Source organism: Lissotriton helveticus, chromosome 1_1 (assembly GCF_964261635.1).
Source record: "Lissotriton helveticus chromosome 1_1, aLisHel1.1, whole genome shotgun sequence".
In the NCBI taxonomy this organism is placed as follows: Eukaryota; Metazoa; Chordata; class Amphibia; order Caudata; family Salamandridae; genus Lissotriton; species Lissotriton helveticus.
Window position 1 is genome coordinate 1708497462 of NC_136057.1, and position 19873 is coordinate 1708517334.

The 19873-nt window shown below is 44.4% G+C and overlaps 1 protein-coding gene across 3 annotated transcripts in view; it reads right to left on the reverse strand.

The window, feature by feature from the left end:
• TIMELESS (timeless circadian regulator) overlaps positions 1-19873 on the reverse strand; it is a 327088-nt gene that overhangs the window by 257756 nt on the left and 49459 nt on the right. For all 3 annotated transcript variants that reach the window (XM_078689100.1, XM_078689101.1, XM_078689102.1), the window contains exons 2-7: positions 15693-15828; positions 15267-15420; positions 14765-14879; positions 13516-13578; positions 12634-12735; positions 141-430 (exon numbers count right to left, since the gene is read on the reverse strand). In XM_078689100.1, coding sequence (XP_078545226.1) covers positions 141-430; positions 12634-12735; positions 13516-13578; positions 14765-14879; positions 15267-15420; positions 15693-15789 — 821 coding nt within the window. In that variant the 5' untranslated portion in view covers positions 15790-15828. The remainder of the gene's footprint in view (positions 1-140; positions 431-12633; positions 12736-13515; positions 13579-14764; positions 14880-15266; positions 15421-15692; positions 15829-19873) is intronic.

Sequence of the window (19873 nt, forward strand, 5' to 3'; positions counted from 1 at the left end):
TCTTCCATTACAAACCTAAACTCGGATCCTCCAGATCATATACCATCCTGCTCATTCCTAGCCTCACTTAGGCAACACCTACTTTTGCCCCATCTAGGTTTTAACAGAACATTCTTTGCCTTGCCCATTATAGATCTCACCTGGATGCCCGCTGAAATACTCTGCTTTTTCGCTCTGCAATTTCCCGCTGCCTTAGCAGTTCCAGCTCCTTCATGTCTGTACCTCGTTCTGCCATTGAGCGGGACTGGCCCGTGGCAGCAAGCTGCTCTGCTTTTTGATCACGGAACATCAGGGATACAATCTCCAGGACATGCATGGTCCACTGCTGTTCTGTTTGCGAGCTAGCAAGGAACTTTATAAGGTCGTCCATGCCACTCATGTGGACCGCCCAGAGGACCTTATCGTGGATGCTGGCATCATCGTCCACGCTCTGCAATGAAAGAGAAAAAAAGAGACACCACCATTGCAAGAATCTGCACAGCATGAGCCAACATGGTCATTTGTTAACCAATTGCAAGTTTTACTTCAGAAGGATATAAACTAGAGAAAAACAAACCTATTCTCCCAACTCGCAACGTATTCCCCCATACTTATTGGCCCAGTTTGAATTCTCACATGATCTGGCTTAAGTTAATTTTCTTCTCCAAAATGCAGACGCACTAGGATCCATGAGCAGGGGTCCACTTATACTTTGAGCTGCTTAGGGCTTTCACACATCCCAAGGTATTACACAATTTGAAATGACAAAGTTGGAAAGAGAAGAGCCTCCCTCTTTCTAGTAATGCCTTTTGGAAAAAGATCCCTGCTTGTAGATCTCAGGTGGAACGTGAACCAAGAGCAGGGATCCCACTAGGCACCAGGGATGTACGGTTTAGGAAGGGAGGGGGGCGATTGCTGGTGTTTCCTGGGCGTCAAAAATGTTGTGGATGGTCGTCCCTCTCTGGGTTCAATATATTATATTTGAACGCCTTCCCTTCCCTAATGGGTCTGCGACTGTGCCCTCTTCCTAGGAAGGAAGGACAACTATGTAGGCCATTTGTACCTGCTGCTATGGGGCTTTTAGGTGCCCCCTCCATGATCAGTAGAGTGAGGCCACTTTAGCCCATGATTAGTTATTGTGCCATTCACATTTTATTTCCACCCAGCACAGCACACATCACAGGGCAATAGGTGAGCCCACTTCAGCTACGGATCAGCTATTCAGCCATTCACATTTGGTATGGCCACAGTATTTAAGAGGCCATGGTGTGTGGGTTGACACACTACCCTGTGCTGTGGTGGGCAAAGGCACAATGTGTATGGCTAAATAACTGATCAATAGCTGAAGTAGATTCTGCAATTGCCCCATGATTTATGCCATGGAGGGAGGACTTCACATGTGAATGGTACAATAAATGATCAACGGCTGAAGTGTCCTCACACAGTTCCCCACTAATATATGTTGTGCTGGGACAAAGTAAAATATGAATGAGAATAACTGATCAGTACCGAACACAGGCTGCCCCGCTGCCCTATGCTGTGGTGGGTGGAAGCAAAGGGGCACATAGTGCAAATGGCCATCTTTATTGTGAGTTACCCGTATTCTGCTTTTTCACATGGAGGAGATCTCACAAAGACGATTCTCCTGGCATCGGGACAAATGAGGCATAATGTGCTTTGGCCTTATTGAAAGTATTGCTGCATGAAATAAGTTTTTCTTATCTTTTTCTTTCACCTTTTTTGGAGAAGTTCTTGGCAGCGTTGTATCTTTGGAGAAGTTTTCAGAGTCATATAAGTGTGAGTTTTTAGACTTGTGTTGGGATCACACTTTACTACTCTCACAACATTACATTTAACTTATTTAAATGATAGCATACTTTCTCCTGTTCCACACACAAACAAAAAGCATTAATTTCTAGGGGTGCTCCTGCCAGAAAATATCAGTAGGAAAACAGCGATGGCGTCTCATTGAATGACTGATTGCGAGGCTCTTACTCAAAAAATGGAGAACTTTGAGGTAGGGGCGGATACTGAGAGAGCATCAGAGGGAGAGGGTCATTGAGCCGAATCTGGGCGTGATTTTTCAGTTAGTGTTAATTCCGATGACGGATTATCTTCCAGTGATTCAGAGAAATATGGCCCTGCTAGTCCCTTCAGAAGCACAAACTGTGCGGTGAAGAGCTGGTGACATAGTAGACCACCACAGAATGCAGGCAGGTACCACACTGGTCACAGGCTGACTCATAATTAAGTTCAGCTAGTAATTGCACCATTTACTGGAGATGCTAGATGTTAGGTCAATATAAAAATGCTTTGGCTATTCCCTACTTCCATCTTTTTTATGGAAGCAGACTTCCTTGAAGAAATTGTGCAGCTAACACATTTGTATGCTGAACAGTTTCCAAGAGAGCATGGAGGCACTCTGGCTCCTCACTTTAGGGCTCACCTGTGGATTCTCGCTTCACTTGGGGAGTTGAAAAACCGCCTGGGCCGAACGCTAAACATGGGTATAGTGCACAAACAAACTATACAGTCCTACTTATACGATTTGAGCAACAATCAATTCCATACCAGCGATGAGCTGAGACAGGTTTTTGATTCTGAAGCATATGGAGCACTTCAATGCCAGTTTTGCTGCACTTCTCAGGGACCACCCAGACCATATAATCAACAAGGAGCATAGAGGGAAAATTTAGGAAAACATGGTCGCCCTCCACTCATAATCATCAACAACAAATTGACCAAGTTCCCTGTGGCAATTAATTTCAACGTAAACGTGGACTATATGTTACAATCGTTTTTTATATAAACTGATTTCTCCCCTATATATTTGGGGTAGCAAGTCACACGTTTCTCTTGCCTCTTAAATAAAAAGTCTTCATCCCAAAAACCAAAAGACAGTCTTTCTGAATGCTCAAAACAAACTGGAACTGACAAACTCGAAGGACATTCAGCTCACAGCACTCACAAGTGACACATGAAAAAAACTGTGAGTAGGAGAAATGATCCCTCACGGGCGAACCACCATCGGAATACCTGGTAGGTACTCACCAGGACAGCCCATTGTTATCATCATCGGCGGTCATGACTCCCAAAATAAATGTATGTGTCCAAACAAAAAAACGTGCAGTGAAAAAAGTGCAAAGTATCAAGAAGTGTAATAAAAATTATAGGTAACACGCTACTGCTACTTTTATTCCTGACTTCGTGGGACCTATCACATTAAAAACAAGGCTGGCTGCTACACATGCATACCATTACCTAAACGCCAACATGTTTCATTGCCCGAAACACTTTAGGCAATTTCTTCAGGGCAAAGTGTTTTTGCCACTGCCTTGGAGTTGGACACACCATTCATATAGACCTTATTCAGCCACGGCGTCTCCTACCGGCTGTAAGGTCCAATTAAAAAACAGGAAACCCCTCGTGTAAGTCTGCCTTTCAGAAACAGCTGGAGGCGGAGACAACACGCTCCGACGGATTCAGATATTGACTGAACAAAGGGGGTCATTTCCCCTACTCACAATTTTTTTCATGTGTCACTTGTGAGTGCTGTGAGCTGAATGTACTTCGAGTTTGTCATTTCCAGTTTCCTTTGAGCATTCAGAAAGACTGTCTTTTGGTTTTTGGGATGAAGACTTTATTTAACAGGCAAGAGAAACGTGCGACTTGCTACCCCAAATATATAGGGGGGAAATCTTTTTATATAAAAAACGATTGTAACATATAGTCCACGTTTAAGTTAAAAATAATTGCCACAGGGAACTTGGTCAATTTGTTGTTGATGACCACCCAGACCATGACAGGTTGTTCAAAATTAGGCCTTCCAAGTATCCAGAGATTTATACTCCTGGAAAGAATATAGCAGTCTATGAGTCCCTGATTTTGTACAAAGTGTGACTTCTGTTAAGGGTTTACTTACCTAATAAAAGAATCTTGTTACGGCACCGAGACATGCAGGTTATATGAGAGCTCTACTCGTAACGTGTGCAGCCTGAATGTCTACACAGGGAAGGACTCTGTGATAAATCTTATAAATTGTCGTTCCATGTTAGGAGTTAGTGAGATAATAATATGGGAGCTTGCCCCATCTCTTCTTCACAAAGGTCATAACCTTTAGGCAGATACCTTCTATACAGCTGTTTAGTGAACTGTACAAAGTTGGCACTGTGGCTTAAGGTATAAGTAGAAAGCACTTGAAAGGATTCCCTCAGGAGCTAGTTTGCAATAAGCTCCAAAAAAGGCCATAAGAGTGTGGTGCCTTGCAACAAAATGCTCACTGTCAAATTCTCTGACAGGCGGGAACTATATGAGCTTGCTACACTGGATGATGAGAGTACTTCTACCATGTTTTGGGGTCAGATGGCAGAAGTTACAACCCCACCAGTATACTTGATTACAACGATTACATGGGTGGAGTGGATAAAACTGACCAGTTTCTTCACCATATAATAATAATAATAAAGAAATGTATAAAGCGCCTGGTGACGCCATCACGGCGTGTCCCCGCGCTATGGAGATAAGGTAAGTTCAGTGTTATGGTTGGCTCCTCCCCCCATCAGCGTGCTAGAGATTGTATAGATACGTTTTCAAGTGTTTTCTAAAATTGGTCTCAGATTCTTCCAGCCTAAGGTCGGCCGGGAGCCGATTCCAGTTTTTAGCTGCTAACACTCTAAAAGAGCGGCCTCCCAGTTTTGCTTTTTTTACACGGGGGATCCTCAGTAGGCCCGTTCCTGCTGAGCGTAGTGCTCTGTTAGGCTCATAGGTGTGAATAAGGTCCTGGAGATAGGATGGAGCTTTATGCCATATAATCCTATGGCATATTCAGAGTGCTTTATACATGACTCTCTTCCTTACCGGCAGCCAATGCAGAGCCGCAAGAGCGGGTTTAGAAGCTGCTCTTCTAGGGAGTTTTAGGATCAAGCGTGCTGCTGTATTTTGGAGAACTTGTAGGCGCCCCATGTTTTTTTCTGTGGTGCCTAGGAGTAGTACATTACCGTAATCCATACGGGAGGTTACCAATGCTTGGGTCATGGTGCGTCTGGCCTCCTGCGGAAGTAGATCTAGGGTGTGGTTGAGGGTTTTTAACACCCCAAAGCACTTTCCCACTAGTCGGTGAATGTGGCTCTCATAAGATAGTTTGTGATCAACCCACACTCCCAGGTTTTTAGCCTCTTTACAGGGAATGGGCGTAGGGCCCAGACAGGGCGGCCACCAGTCAGCCGTCCAGCTAGAATTGTTTCCTCCAATCACCATTACCTTCGTCTTGGAGCCGTTAAGCTTCAAGCAGTGAGAGTTCATCCATCCAGCTAGGGCCTGCATACAGGACTTAAAATTAGCTGCTGCTATTGGCGGAGCTTGGGACAAGGAGATCAGCAGTTGGGTGTCGTCGGCGTATGAGACTAGCTCTACACCGAACTCTTGCACCACATCTGCTAGGGGGGCCATAAATAAGTTGAACAGAGTAGGGCTCAGGGCCGAGCCCTGAGGCACCCCTTGTTCTAAGGCTATCGCAGAAGATGTAAAGGAGCCCCGCTGGACCTGAAAGCTGCGATCTGTAAGAAACGCTTTCAACCATCCCAACGCAGACTCAGTGACACCTGCTTTGTTTAGACACTGCAGCAAGATGGAATGCGCTACAGTGTCAAACGCCGCACTGAGGTCCAGCATAATCAGTGCCATGGTGTGTCCGGCATCTGCCCCTTGTCGCAAGGTCTCAGTCGCTCTCAGAAGGGCCGTCTCCGTAGAGAAGCCCGGCCTTAACCCAGATTGAGAGGGGTGCAGGAGGTTGTTCTTCTCCAGATGTGCCATTAGCTGAGTATTGGCCACTTTCTCCGCCACCTTGGCTAAGTACGGTAGCATGGAGATCGGTCTTAGGTTTTCAAGTATTTCATGGCTTACATTAGGTTTCTTTTTAATGGGAAGCACAATCGCTTTTTTCCAATCTTCCGGGAGTATTGCGGATGCAAATGAGATCTGAAGCACATGCCTAATATGCGGTTCCAGCACCGTGAGGCTCTCTCCCAACACCCGAGGTGGTGCTGGATCCCGAGGGGAACCAGATTTAATACTCTGACATATACTGCTTAGTGTCTCTGGAGGGGGTACCAAAAAGACCTTTAGACATTCCTCTACTTTACTTGCACCTGCCTTCTCTTCAAAATCGCGTCCACATATCGTGTTGCCAGGAAAAGTCGCATAAATATCTCTAACCTTTCCTGCAAAGTAGTTAGCTACTCTGTTACATTCTTCAACTGAGTCATTTTGTGAAGAATTAGCGTTAACTACCACTGAAATCTCCTTGAAAATTTTAAAAAGCTCTCTCGAGGAGTTTTCTACCTCCCCAATGCGATCTTTATAATACGTAGCCTTAGCTCCACGCAGTTTAGTTTGATATTTTCTTTGTGCTTCCTTATAACTCGACTTAATTTGAGGACAGAAGTCTAACCGCCATCTCCGCTCTAATTTTTTGCAGTCTGATTTGGCAGTTTGTAACTCAGATGTAAACCAAGGGGCAGATTTTTTCCTTCTGCTCCCTACCTTAGATAAGCAAATCGGGGCCGTTGCATCTAGGGCATTTAGAATGCGCATCTCTAGCTCGCTATTTGCGCTTTCACAGTCCGCATCCCCTGACTGACCACCTAACTCTAATAATGTGAATCCTAAAACTAGCACATGGTATAAGAAGTTAGCTGTTCACCTGATTCACTTGGCAACATATTGCAAGACTGCAGGATCAGCACCTTGCCAACTGCATTCATGCAACAAAGCAAAAGAGATGCTGATATCACCAATACAGAGTTTGTGCTGGGCAAAGAAGGAGGTAGGAGAGCATATATTACTGTCCACAGTGCCCACCTAATTATGGCCTGTGTTTTCCAACTTGCTTCACTTTGTACCATAGGATGTAGCCTTACTGCTAGAGCGGTTGACCTTGATGCGGGGGAACCGGGTTCGAGTCTAGACGATCAACATCCTGTTATTCTGGGGAAATCACTTAATCTACCAGTGCCTAACAAAAAAATAAAATGAATGTGTCCATCTGTTACAAAACTGGTGCTCATGTAAAGCGCTCTGATGCCTGATGTCTCGGGTCTAGTTCGCTCTATATTAAACTCTAAAAAATAAAAATTTAAAAAGTGACGTTCTTGGGGAAACTCACTTAAGTGGAGCACATAGTTCAGCAGTTACCATCAGACCCAAATAACTATTCATGAATACATAACCTTCCTGGTGCCATTACCCGAGTAGGAGTGTAGCTTTTGAAATTCCTCCATCTACTTTTGAAAGAAGGACGCTAATCCAAGACCTTTTCTTTCCAAATTAGATTTAAGCCAGAGTGTCTTTACAGACTTCAGTAAAGAAGCACACAATGGTCTTGCTTTTGGCTCCTGGCCACTTTCATCCTCCTTCAAAATATGGCCGAAGTTCTGTCCACTTTATTAAAAAGTGCATTTCAGTCAGTGCAATGCACTTCATGCTGGACAGGACATGTGCCATGTTTTGACTGAGTACACTGTCCACCAAATCCGGAAGTCTTTAGTCTTTCCAGAAGTGCACTTTAGGGAATTTTGTAGAGTTGCCCAAGATGTTCAGCCCCCATTTTCAAAAGTAGATTTTCTGGCACTGTCCAAGGATTGTGCCACAAATGCATCCTCGGACATCCACAACTCATTTCCGCACACTGGAAGGCACTGGATATAGTGCATTAACTGCGCTGAAGGAATTAATAAAGGTGCACCAGAAATACTTGCAATATTAGGACTATGGGGGAGAAAGACATGAGCAAGTAGTAAAAGCTTAATCTAGGTTTGTTTCCATTGGGACCTCTTGTAGAAGGCATATGATCATGGTTGAACAGAAACTGTGGTCAAGGCACTACCACATTCCTGTTGTGGCCATAAAAGTGAGGGTTTTCTGGATCCCTGCAGAGGAAAATGCATAATTTTAGACAAAGTTTTGAGGATTTCAGGGCATTGTGGGTGAGAAAACTTTGTGAGATCTACTCAAGTCATAACACTGTAAACTCACCCAGGCTTCTTGGTTTCAGAAACGGGCAGGTTTGGTAGGTTTCTCTGGTTGCTGCTGAGCATGGGGCAAAAATTCTGCACCTACCTCATTTTCCAAAACAGGTAACTTTTTTAAAGGGAAATGTTGATGTTTTCACATTGCGTTTTGCATTTGAATCAGTTGGGGGCGATAGGCCCACTCACACAAGTGGGGGTTCTATTTTTATTGGGAGACATGAGAATACACTCTGTGGTAGGAAATTTGTGGATCCCGGCAGATTCTGGAACTTTCCTTCTCTAGATAAAAACATACCTTTTCCTCACATATCAAAGTTTGAGGTTTGGAAGGGCTTCTGGGTAAGAAAACCTTGTGAAATCCATAAAAGGGGCATTACCCTGAAGTCCAAAAAGTGCCTAAGTTTCAAAAATATCTTTGTTTGGTTGGTTTCCTAGGTGGCAGACAACCACAGGCCAAAAAGCCACAGCTTCCCCCACATTGCAAGAAAATAGTCAGTTTTGAGTGGAAAACATAGATCTGTACATGTTGCAATGAGGACCTTTTCCTGATGCGGGCCCTAGGCTCACCATACAAGTAAGGAAACCTCTTTATCAGAAGATGTATAGAAAAGCTGGGTGGTACGGAATTTGTGGATCTCTGCAGATTCTAGAACTTTCCCTCAGAGAAATGTGAAGAAAATATGTGGCTTTGGCCAAAGATTAAGCTTTGCAAGGACTTCTGGGTAAGAAAACCTTGTGAGACCCACATACATCATGCCACCTGGACTCCCCGGTTGACTAGTTTTCAGACATGTGAGGTATTAGTAGGTTTCCCTGGGTGCCCGCTGAGCTTGGTCCCGAAATCTACTGATACCAAAATTGCAAACAAAGTGTTGGTTTTGAGTCTGAATTTGATCTGCCTATGCTGCATTTCATGCCCTTAGCTGCAGAAGACTGGCTAGGTGGTGGGAAAAATGTAAATCCCCCACAAATTCTGGAACTTTCCCAGCAAAATGCAACATGGAAAAATATGAGTGAAGAAAGAAATAAAGATTAAAACTTCAAAAAAAACATCTGAAGACTCTGCTGCTGAACTTTTTTAGCTTTTTGACCTGTGTTTAATGACTATTATTGTACAGATTTGTGTGCTGGATCACTTGTTGTAAAAATTGTTTGTTAAGAACAAGTTTCTTGTTCTGGGAGATCTAGGGAAGAGAATCTCCGATCCGTAGCACCATACCAAAAAAAACTAGGCAGGATACAGGATAGGTGCAATTGTGCTAGGACCCCTTTTCTGATCTTAAGAAATCCAAGAAACTCTGCCGCTCCCTTGAGAAGGCCTGGAAAAAAGACCCAAACACCAGCACCAAGGACGCCTTCAAAAATGCCACCCGTATACACCACCAACTAATCCGGTCTGCCAAGACAGCCGCTTTCAAGGACCGACTAGATAGCAACGCCCACAACAGCAAGGAACTATTCAACATCGTCAAGGAATTTACCAACCCCTCAGCCAACTCCAACGACATCAGCCCCTCTCAAGCCCTCTGCGACTCCCTAGCCTCATTCTTCCACAACAAGATTGCAGACATCCACAACAGCTTCGACAACCGACCCGAACTCCAACCCACCCTACCCTCTGCAGTACCCCCACCCCCCTTGAACATCCTCAATTACTGGAACCCAATCTCCACTGAGGACACCATCCGCCTGATGAACTCCATCCACTCTGGATCCCCCACAGACCCTTGCCCTCACCACATCTTCAACAAAGCAGATTCCATCATAGCACCACATCTCCGAGACGTCATCAACTGCTCCCTCAACTCCGCCATCTTTCCGGAAAGTTGGAAACATGCCGAACTCAGCGCCCTTCTGAAGAAACCCACAGCTGACCCCACCGAACTCAAAAACTACCGCCCCATCTCGCTCCTCCCATTCCCGGCCAAAGTTATTGAGAAAGCTGTCAACAGCCAACTTGCAGCCTTCCTCGAGACCAACAAATGTAAATGTAAATGTAAATGACCAACAAATCCCTCGACTCCTCTCAGTCCGGCTTCCGAGCCAAACACAGCACTGAGACCGCACTCATCGCAGCAACAGACGACATCCGTAATCTGCTAGACAACGGAGACACAGTCGCCCTCATCCTCCTCGACCTCTCCGCAGCCTTTGACACAGTTTGTCATAGCACCTTAATACAACGCCTCAGTAACATCGGAATCCAAGGAAAAGCACTGGAATGGATCACCTCGTTCCTTGCCGGAAGAACTCAGAGAGTTCGCCTTCCCCCATTCAAATCAGAAGCCACCGAAGTCATATGCGGCATGCCACAGGGTTCTTCACTCAGCCCCACCCTCTTCAACGTATACATGAGCCCCCTTGCAGCCATAGCTCGCCAACACAACCTCAACATCATCTCCTACGCAGATGACACTCAACTGATCCTATCACTCACCAGAGACCCTAACACCGCCAAAACCAACCTACATGAAGGAATGAAAGAAGTAGCCGAGTGGATGAAGCACAGCCGTCTGAAACTGAACTCAGACAAAACTGAAGTCCTTATCCTAGGCACCTCCCCCTCCGCCTGGGATGACTCGTGGTGGCCAGAGTCCCTTGGAAAAGCACCCATCCCGACGGCCCACGCACGGAACTTAGGGGTCATCCTGGACTCCTCACTCTCTATGAACAGACAAGTCAACGCCGTCTCATCTTCTTGCTTCAATATTCTTCGCATGCTCAAAAAAACATTTCGCTGGATCCCCACCGAAACTAGAAAAACGGTCACCCACGCACTGGTCACGAGCCGCCTGGACTACGGCAACACCCTATACGCCGGTACCACTGCAAAACTCCAGAAAAAACTCCAACGCATCAGCCAGACTCATACTAGACATCCCGCGCAAAGACCACATCTCTGGACACCTGAAAAACCTCCACTGGCTCCCCGTTAACAAGAGGATTACTTTCCGCCTCCTAACCCACGCACACAAATCACTCTACGAACTTGGACCCGAATGCCTCAACTCACGACTTTCCTTCTACACCCCCTCCCGTCACCTACGATCCTCCAACCAAGCCCTCGCAACTGTACCCCACATCAACAAAACCACCATGGGAGGCAGATCCTTCTCCTACCTGGCAGCTAAAACCTGGAACTCACTTCCCACTCACCTTCGCCTCACTCAGAACCACCTTACATTCAGAAAACAACTTAGAACCTGGATATTCGACAATTAATTCCCCACCCTTCCTCAAGCGCCTTGAAACCCTCTGGGTATGTAGCGCGATACAAATCTCTTGACTTGACTTTTCCCATTCTTTCTCAACTTATGGAAAAATATGCGTTTTATTCACAATTAGAGAATTACAAGGGCTTCCGGGTGAGAAAACATTGTGAGATCCATGGAAGTGACCCACCGTGGACTCCCTCGGGGGTCTAGTTTTCAGAAATGTGTGGGTATGGTACATTTCCTTGGGTGGCGGCTGAGCTAGTGCTCAAAATCACCATATATCCACATCGTAAAAAAAGCATGGCTTTAGCTAGGTGAAATATGATGTCTTCAGGTCACGTTTTACGTTTTTTTGTGTCGTAAGAGCTATGCCCAGCCACACAATTGGGGTATTGTTTTTATAAGGAGGAGTGTAGGGACACAGAATAGTGGAATATTGTTTATTACCAATTGGGTGGCACTGCATTTGTGCCTTCCAAAAGTAAACCAGTGTGGAAGAAAGACAACTTTTTTCAAAATGCCCTCTAAATCATATGATAGTATGGGTCACCACAAATTCAGAAGGGTACGAATAACTGCTGTTCCTAAACTCAGTATCTTGTGTACAATTCAGAAATACATAGGCACATCTATTTCTCATTCTTCATATTTTACCATATAACTTGCTGTATAGTGGATACACAAAGAAAGATCATTGTAAGGTGCAGCTCAGGTATTGGCTCAGGGTATCGCATTTTACTGGGGAACCTACAAACCTACAAACCCTATTTATTGCCACGATCAAAATGGTCTGTCAGACGTTTGCAGTGTATTGCTTTTGTAAATCAGCTATCGTGAAAAATTAAGTTTCTTTGGGTAACCCTTGAGGAATCTGAACAAATGACCTCTTGCTCAAATCTGAATGTTATCTACTTTTCAGAAATGTATAGAAAAAGTGTGGCAAGAAAAGTTTTTTATTTCATACAACTGTGCTTGTTCCTGAGAAGTGGGAAGATGGTGATCCTAGCACAGTAAACCTTTCCTTGAGGCCTTTTTTCTCCACCCCCCCACCCCAAAACCAACAATTAACACAAAATGACGTCATATTTTGGATATCTTCAAAATCCTCTGTATGCTGGGGGGAAAGGACAATAATTTGATGTGGACACCATAAGTCAAAAAAGGTATTATTGGGTACCCGCAAGGTCTCCCAAATGACAAACAAATGGATCAGCATTGAGAGTGGGAAAGCCTCAGCAGCTAGGAGTTAAATGGGCTGCAAGCCCAGCTAAAAAAAAAGGCACAACATTAGCCATGCAGATGTTTTCAAATGTCTACCAACTTTTGCTGGTAACTTAATGTACGATAATTTTCAGAAACTGTACCTTTTCCCTATGGGTTTGAACCAGAGAAATAAAACAAAGTCTTCTCACCTTTTCTTCATCGGGGTCAGCAGGGATATGAAGAATGTTCCTAACCAGTAGCAGAATCCTCTCGATCAGAAGGTTGTCTTCCTCTTCCCTATGCTCCCAGTCCTGGGAAAAAAAGAGACCACAGAAAGACTAAAGAATCAGCAGAGGAGAACGTGGTCATTGTTCATCCGAGAATGTAACGCCATTTTAGGGAGGCTGGGGCTGTCTATAAGTGAATGGGTGACCATCATGTCCATATTTTGCATGGTTGTTGCTACCTCCAAATCCCCACTCCAAACAAAGTATTGCCAATCCAAGTCACTAATAAAAAGGATTTGGCACATAGGTTTTTAATGGCTCCCCAAGTGTCAGCAAGCGCTAACGGTTCAGGTTTTCAACCAGAAATCTGTTCCCAGGCACTGAACTATTGGAAGAGAAGACATAGTTTACAGCTCGAAACCTTTTTACTCTTGGCAATAGTTAGCAAAAGATGGACGCGAAAGAACAACTGCCAAGACACAAGACAAATCTGAAATTATTGTTGGGATGGTCCGACTCATGCAGAACAGTCTCCAAGTTTAGGCAACTTGACTGCATTTGCTTGTGGATTCAGAAAATACTATTTGCCATTTGAAGAACAGCGGAGTATAGAGTCACTAATGTATATACAAGTTGTGCAACACCAGTATAGGAATGACATTTCTGACACACGTGACATAGCAAATCAAGCAGTGGGGTCAACATCAGTATTAAATAATACTTAGAGAACCACTAGCACTAACGACTTCCGTAAAGTATCATCGAGGTACCTTGGTTCTGAAGGAGCAAGGCAGCGGGGATTTAGGGAGGGTACGTTGCAGGCAGCAGTGATTGGTGGGTGGGTGGAATGACGTGAATACTAACCAACTGTAGGAGGTCATACAGCTTTTCACTCAAAACTCCAAACAGCTTCTCATTGGCGAAAGCCTAGAATACAAAATATAAAAAGTTTAGTCGAATGAATATTCAGACAAAAGGATTACTGCGTTGTGGTGGAATCTAAGCTGGGATGGGGGAATCAGAGGGGCGACAAACTAGAATGTTACTCAAAAAAGAGCAATGGACAACAGGGAACCACAGACCCTGTTGCTTTTCAAATTCAAGTCTCTTCGTAATGATCGTTTTGCTCCAAAATATGTAGCGATGAAAGCAGAGAAGAGCTTTCACAAGGAACGCAACAATGTGGAGAAAAAAAGTAGTTCAAACCAAATGAAGTCCATAGAAACAGAGCATGAAACAGATCTAAACCTAAGGCGCAGAAGCTTTTAGAGTAGAGGAGCTTGTAGTTTTTCTAAGGCAATTGCACCGATATGTATTGTATGTTTCTAGGACTAACTTTTTTTTTATTTTTATTTTTTACTGAAGTAGGGGTTAGCAGTGATAGTCCTGAAATGCTAATTAAAACCCCAGAATGTAAGTGCACTTATTAACACGCTAAAGTAAATTCTAATTTGAAGAAAGTTTCCACTATCCAAACGTTCGTGCTAGACACGACACCATCCAATTACTCAAAAGAAAACAGGGAAAAAAGTCATAGGAAGACCAGCATCTTTTAAGGAGGAAAGAACACCCAATGAAGGCGAGACTAGTTAACCCCACCGAGCCAGATCTCACCTCAAACAACTTCAGGCAGCAAATCAGTCAAAATACTACTGAATCGCATTCAATTGACTTTCTTTTTTTTTATCAGTTCATTCTTTCCTGGGTAGCACATTTTAGGAATCGTGCCCGTGCTGGATTATAGAGACTGGTGTTTGTGTGTCCAATCTGCCGTGTCTGCATTTTACAGACCAGGCACCAAGATCAGAAGATGCCTCAGTTAAAGTTAAGGCAAGAGGCAGAACCTAACAACCTTGGACGACAAATGCAACAATTATTCAAAATACAAGAGAAAACAAAACGACTATTCCAAAAAACCTAATCACAAGTCTAAATATAAATTTGAGAAAACTGGGGCACTGTACTAAGTGTTCAGCACTTTTTAGCACTGCTCTTTTTACAATGAAATAAGAGGGCACTGTTGACCTTATTGAATAATCACAGATGGAGGTGCCCGGCCACGTCGCCAAAAATGACAGGTCGCAAACACGTCAAAAGTGAAGCAAGCACTCACCTCTTTGTACCCTTGCAGATAGGACACCACCTGCAGGAAATGATGGCGGAAAGTAGGATCTTCAGGAACTTTACCAAAGCACAGTAGAGCCGGCTGCGTGAGGTTCACCATCAACCTGAGCATAAATAAAGTGTGAATTGTTGAGTAAGCTCAAAGTGGGGTCTTTACATTTAAGGGTAGCGGTATGTTCACTGAAGAGCAGGAAGTACATCTCTCCAGGGCAAGGCTCAACACCCACAATCCCAGAGTACACAAGACCACCCACACCCTAGGTCTACTAGCCCCAACACAAACACTTTAGCCCCAGCCCTTTCCGTTAAGTAATAACCACTGGCACCACCATTCCAGACCATCCCAAATCTGGCATTCTTGGAGTCCTTGAATAGACCACCTAGTTTCATGAACCTCTGGCTCCCGCCCTTCCACTGTCCTGTGCCAGGTTTGAAAAGCACTTCTCTGCCTCTATGGGTACCAGAGCCCTCTTCGGCGGATATACACTCACCGAATGGTGGCTTCAAAGAGGGCCTTGTCCTGGTGGTGCTGAACCACGAGGGGCACCAGGTCGTTCTGCAGGATCTGCCCGGCTCCAAGCTGCTGGCGAATATCCCGTGCCTCATCCTCATGGCGCAGGTAACGGATCAGATCTTTCACACTCTCTGCGGGGTAAAACAGTAGTGAGTGCTCTTCAAGGAAAGAAACACGGAGCTGCATCAGAGTCCACTTCCTTGGCCCCCAACCTCCTCCCAAGAAGTGACTGGAAGCTCATTCCCTACAGCAATTCAACCCATGGCCTCGTTGTACTATTGTGACCTCTAGAGGGCAGAACCGACACGTCACGGCCACGCAATAATCCACTGCTTGGTTGAGCCTGTGAAGTGAGGCGTCCTTAGAGCCCCCGCCCGCCTCATCCCAAAAAAAAAACAAGTACCTAAACAATCCGGCTCCTTGTGGTAAGTATCTCCTTCCAGGTACCCGAGGGCGCTGCACGTTGCTAAGAGTTCACAGTTCATCATGTACAAGTCCATATATCACAATACCGCAGAAAGGAAGAGGGGGTAGACAGCCTGCAGCAACAAACACACAAATAAACAAGCAGCAAGATTACTGGTGGAACGAGAATTCGAAGACTTTCCACCCACTGAACCACTTAAATATATGTCCATGTATGTAAATAGCGCACTCTTCAAACGCTTCCCCAGCTCTACATATGCTTCTCGCATGGACTGGACGCCCATCTTCACTTCGACATTAAACATACCAGCACGGTCAATACACCCCAAGAGACAACAAAGGAAATAAAAAGTCGAGAGGCCAAAATCCAGAAACTGGAAATCATGCTGCCGCGTTTATTCACAGGCTGTGTTTCACAAAGCTTCAACATCACGTTTTGAGGCATGACAGGGTGATTGAGTGCGATTTAGAGAATAGACCCACTAAATCAACTGGAATCAGCGAATGTGACAGCAAAGCGCATAGAAGAGAGGTGGTGTCAAGGCAGGAATTTCTTTCAAGATTAGTTGTATTCATGCAGCAGGACTGTATTGGACATGGACTGGAAATTAAAAGCCTTGGACGAGGCAAGCATAAATACATCTTTTTTTCTTCTCAATACGCAAAAACAAGACCTTGACCTACAGGTACCAGAAGCCCTCAAAAATGCAAATAAACCTGGATGCAATGGAAAGATTACAGCTTGTACCTAGATTATCAACATCGAACTGGACCTGAACAGCAACAGCGCTCAAAACACACATCTGGACTATTTTGTGCAAATAAAGCTTCATAGCCACGGTGCACAACCCATGACTAATATTTATACATTCCTTGATCGACATGAGGTCTACAATCCAGAAGCTGTCACTGAGCTGAGAGTTTGTGAAAGAGGAGTTTAAGTCTTTTACTCCCCTCAACTACCACTGTCTAATGCCTGCCAACATTGAGTTTTTAACAGATCACTCTGCTTGTATTATCTTCCCAATAGGATTTAAGATCTAGGTTTGTATGCGTGTAATTATATTCAGTAAGGTGATGTCAAGTAAGTTAGAGGATCTCCTAATAGGATGGTTGTGAAAAGCTGCAAAAATTGAACTTTAGAATCCTGATGGAGGTCAAATGTACTGTTTGCTATTGGTTAAATGCACATTGCAGTTTAAAATACTGATTGGTGTAGAATGAAATGTTTTTCTATTGGTTAATTTTTTACTATTTTTAGTGAGAGGTTTTTTAATATATATGTGAGACTTTGGGCTGTGGATTTTATTGGGTCTGGGTAGGGGACATTTTAATGTTCATATAGGTGAAACTGTATAATCTATAAGTAGTTGTGGCTGAAGGATACAACAATGCATTTTTGTTTTAGGTTACTAAAATTGTCTATTTTTGATGAACTGTAAATGTATGTAATATTTCTATAAGAATATATTTCTTGGAAATAAAGTATATCTGAAATCTAAAACACACCACTCTAAGAAAGCGCCTAAAAGTAATTACGTTTTGTAGACTACGCAATACAAACAAAAACTGAGACACACATTACATACAGATTCACCAAGAAATATACGTATTTGCCCAAATTCTATATGCCCAAACGTTATCTTCTAACTTGAGACTTTAATACAAAATCAATCCAAGTTCACTGTAAAGAGATCAGCAGGGCCCTATGTCTTAGCATTAGCCTACCAGCAACAACAATATTTAAAATTCTAGGTGAAACAATGTATATTTGAACTGTTCTTAGTTCATAAATATTCATTACCGGAGTGAATTTAAATCTTCACTATCTGACACAGACTTGAAGTCATAATCTAATTGGCTGTCGCATATTCTGCCTTATATGTCTTTTAAGCGGTACAAAAGGGGGTGGTGATGGACTGAGCATCTGAATCAATCAAACACTCACACCCAGTCAAAAGTTCTGGGTTTAATCCATCACCGTTCTTTAGCCCACTCTGCCACCCCAGTTCAGACATGGCTATATGCAAATCAGTCTGACCCTGTTCCTCATGGGAACAGTCCAGCCCAACTGCCAAGCCATGCCTTCCCTGGACCGGAAACAAGCTTCCGAGGACCGGTTTCTGGCATTCCAGCCGTCTTCAGCCTGGCTTGCTTGAATCCAGTGGCAAAGTGAGCAAGGGACTCACGTCTCAGCATACCCTGCCACACTTATGGCGGCCAAAAGCGGTACAAAAGGGGGTGGTGATGGACGGAGCATCTGAATCAATCAAACACTCACACCCAGTCCATCACCACCCCCTTTTGTACAGATTTTGGCCGCCATAAGTGTGGCAGGGTATGCTCAGAACATCATGACAATGCAGGACCTATATAGACTCCGCCCGGGTGCAAAGACGTCAGTTCTTAACACGACTTTCCACGTCAGAAGCGCAGAGCCATGAAAGACACTGACAACTGGTGTGTCAAAACTAGGACCCTTTAGGAGAGTCCCTATCCCTAGACATCAGTTCGCAGAACGGGGACGATGGGTAGGGTGGTAAGAAATCTACAACTGGAAAATTTCTCTACCAGATACATCGCTATTGAAGTTAAGTAACTTATTCATCTGATAGAGCCTTTTAGTTGTAGATTCCTTACCTTTTGAATAGATACCACAGCAATAACAACCCTGGAGGAGAGTCGGCGAACCAAGATCACATGAAGAAGTCCTGGTGGACTGAACGGGCAAAGTACCCATCCCTCCGGACTTGGCTGTCCAGGCAGTAGTGTCTGGTAAACGTGTGCAGGGATGCCCACGTTGCTGCCTGACTGATATCCAGGAATGGGACACTGCTTGATAACGTAGTGGTTGCCACTGTTTCACAGCACCCACATAGCCAATGAAGAGTTGATCATCCACCGGAAGTCTATGATACGATCAAGATAAAAAGACAATGCACTTTTTGGGTCCAGGCAGTGGAGTCTCTCCTCTTCCTTGGAAGGATGCAGGGGTGCTTAATAGGTGGGCAGAGTAATTGATTGTCCCACATGAAAGGGCATGACCGCTTTAGGTAGAAACTAAACTTTAGTATGAAGCACCACTTTATCCGGATGAACAGGCAGATGGGGAGGCTTGGAAGACAGAGCCTGGAGCTCACTAACTCTGCAAGCAGAGGTGATGGCATTGAGGAAAGCAGTCGAGGGTTAGAGTCATGAGAGGGCAATTGTGAAAAGGCTTGAAGGGAGCACACATAAGAAAAGTCAAAAACCAGATTTAAATCCCATTGAGGCATTATGAAAGGAGACAGAGGAAACAAGTAAGGCACTTAAGACACCCATTTACAATGGGAGATTTGAATAAAAAGGGCTGATCTGGAAGTCTCAGAAAGGCAGAGATAGCCAAAAGAGCCCTTCCATACCAAATAAAGTATGTACAACAGAACTTCTGAAAGAGGGTCAGAAAGGGGGTCAAATAGCCTTTGCTGTGCACCATGCCACAAATTGGTTTCATCTACAGGAGTATAGCGTCTTAGGGAAGGGACGCCTGGCTGCCAAGATGACATCATAGACTTCAGGTGGAAGGTCGAAACCGGTCAACTGCCGTAGCTCAATATCCACGCAAGGAGGTGGAGAATGGAGAGGTTCGGGGTGAAGAACCATCCCCTGCTGCTGCGACAGAAGATCCTCCCAAATGAGCAGTCTGATCAGAGGCTCGATTGCCATGCTCAGAAGGTTAGAATAGCAGACTGTTTGTGCCAAATCCAGAGCTACAAGAAATCCTGAGCAGTCTGGCAGAAGTGGTATAGGTAGAAAGGCGTAGCGGAGGCCAAAGTTCCACTCGCGACGAAAAGCGTCCTAGAGTGAGAGCTGCTTTGGAAATTCCAATGTGCAAAACTGCTCACATGGAGCGTTCTCTTCAGAAGCAAACAGATCTAACCAAACCTTTCCCCACCGCTGAAAGAGACCTTGCTCCCACCTCCTTTTATTGGAAGAAGTCTTGATGACAAAGCAAAAATCTGGTACCAGATATAATCACAATTATGTATAAAGTGGGGATTGATTTGGATAATAATATCTACAAGCGGAAGATTAATTTCAACTGTACCCCTTACCTTAAGAAGCAGGTTCAGGATAAAGTAATTCACTTGCCACAGTTAGATAAAACTTGACTGGATA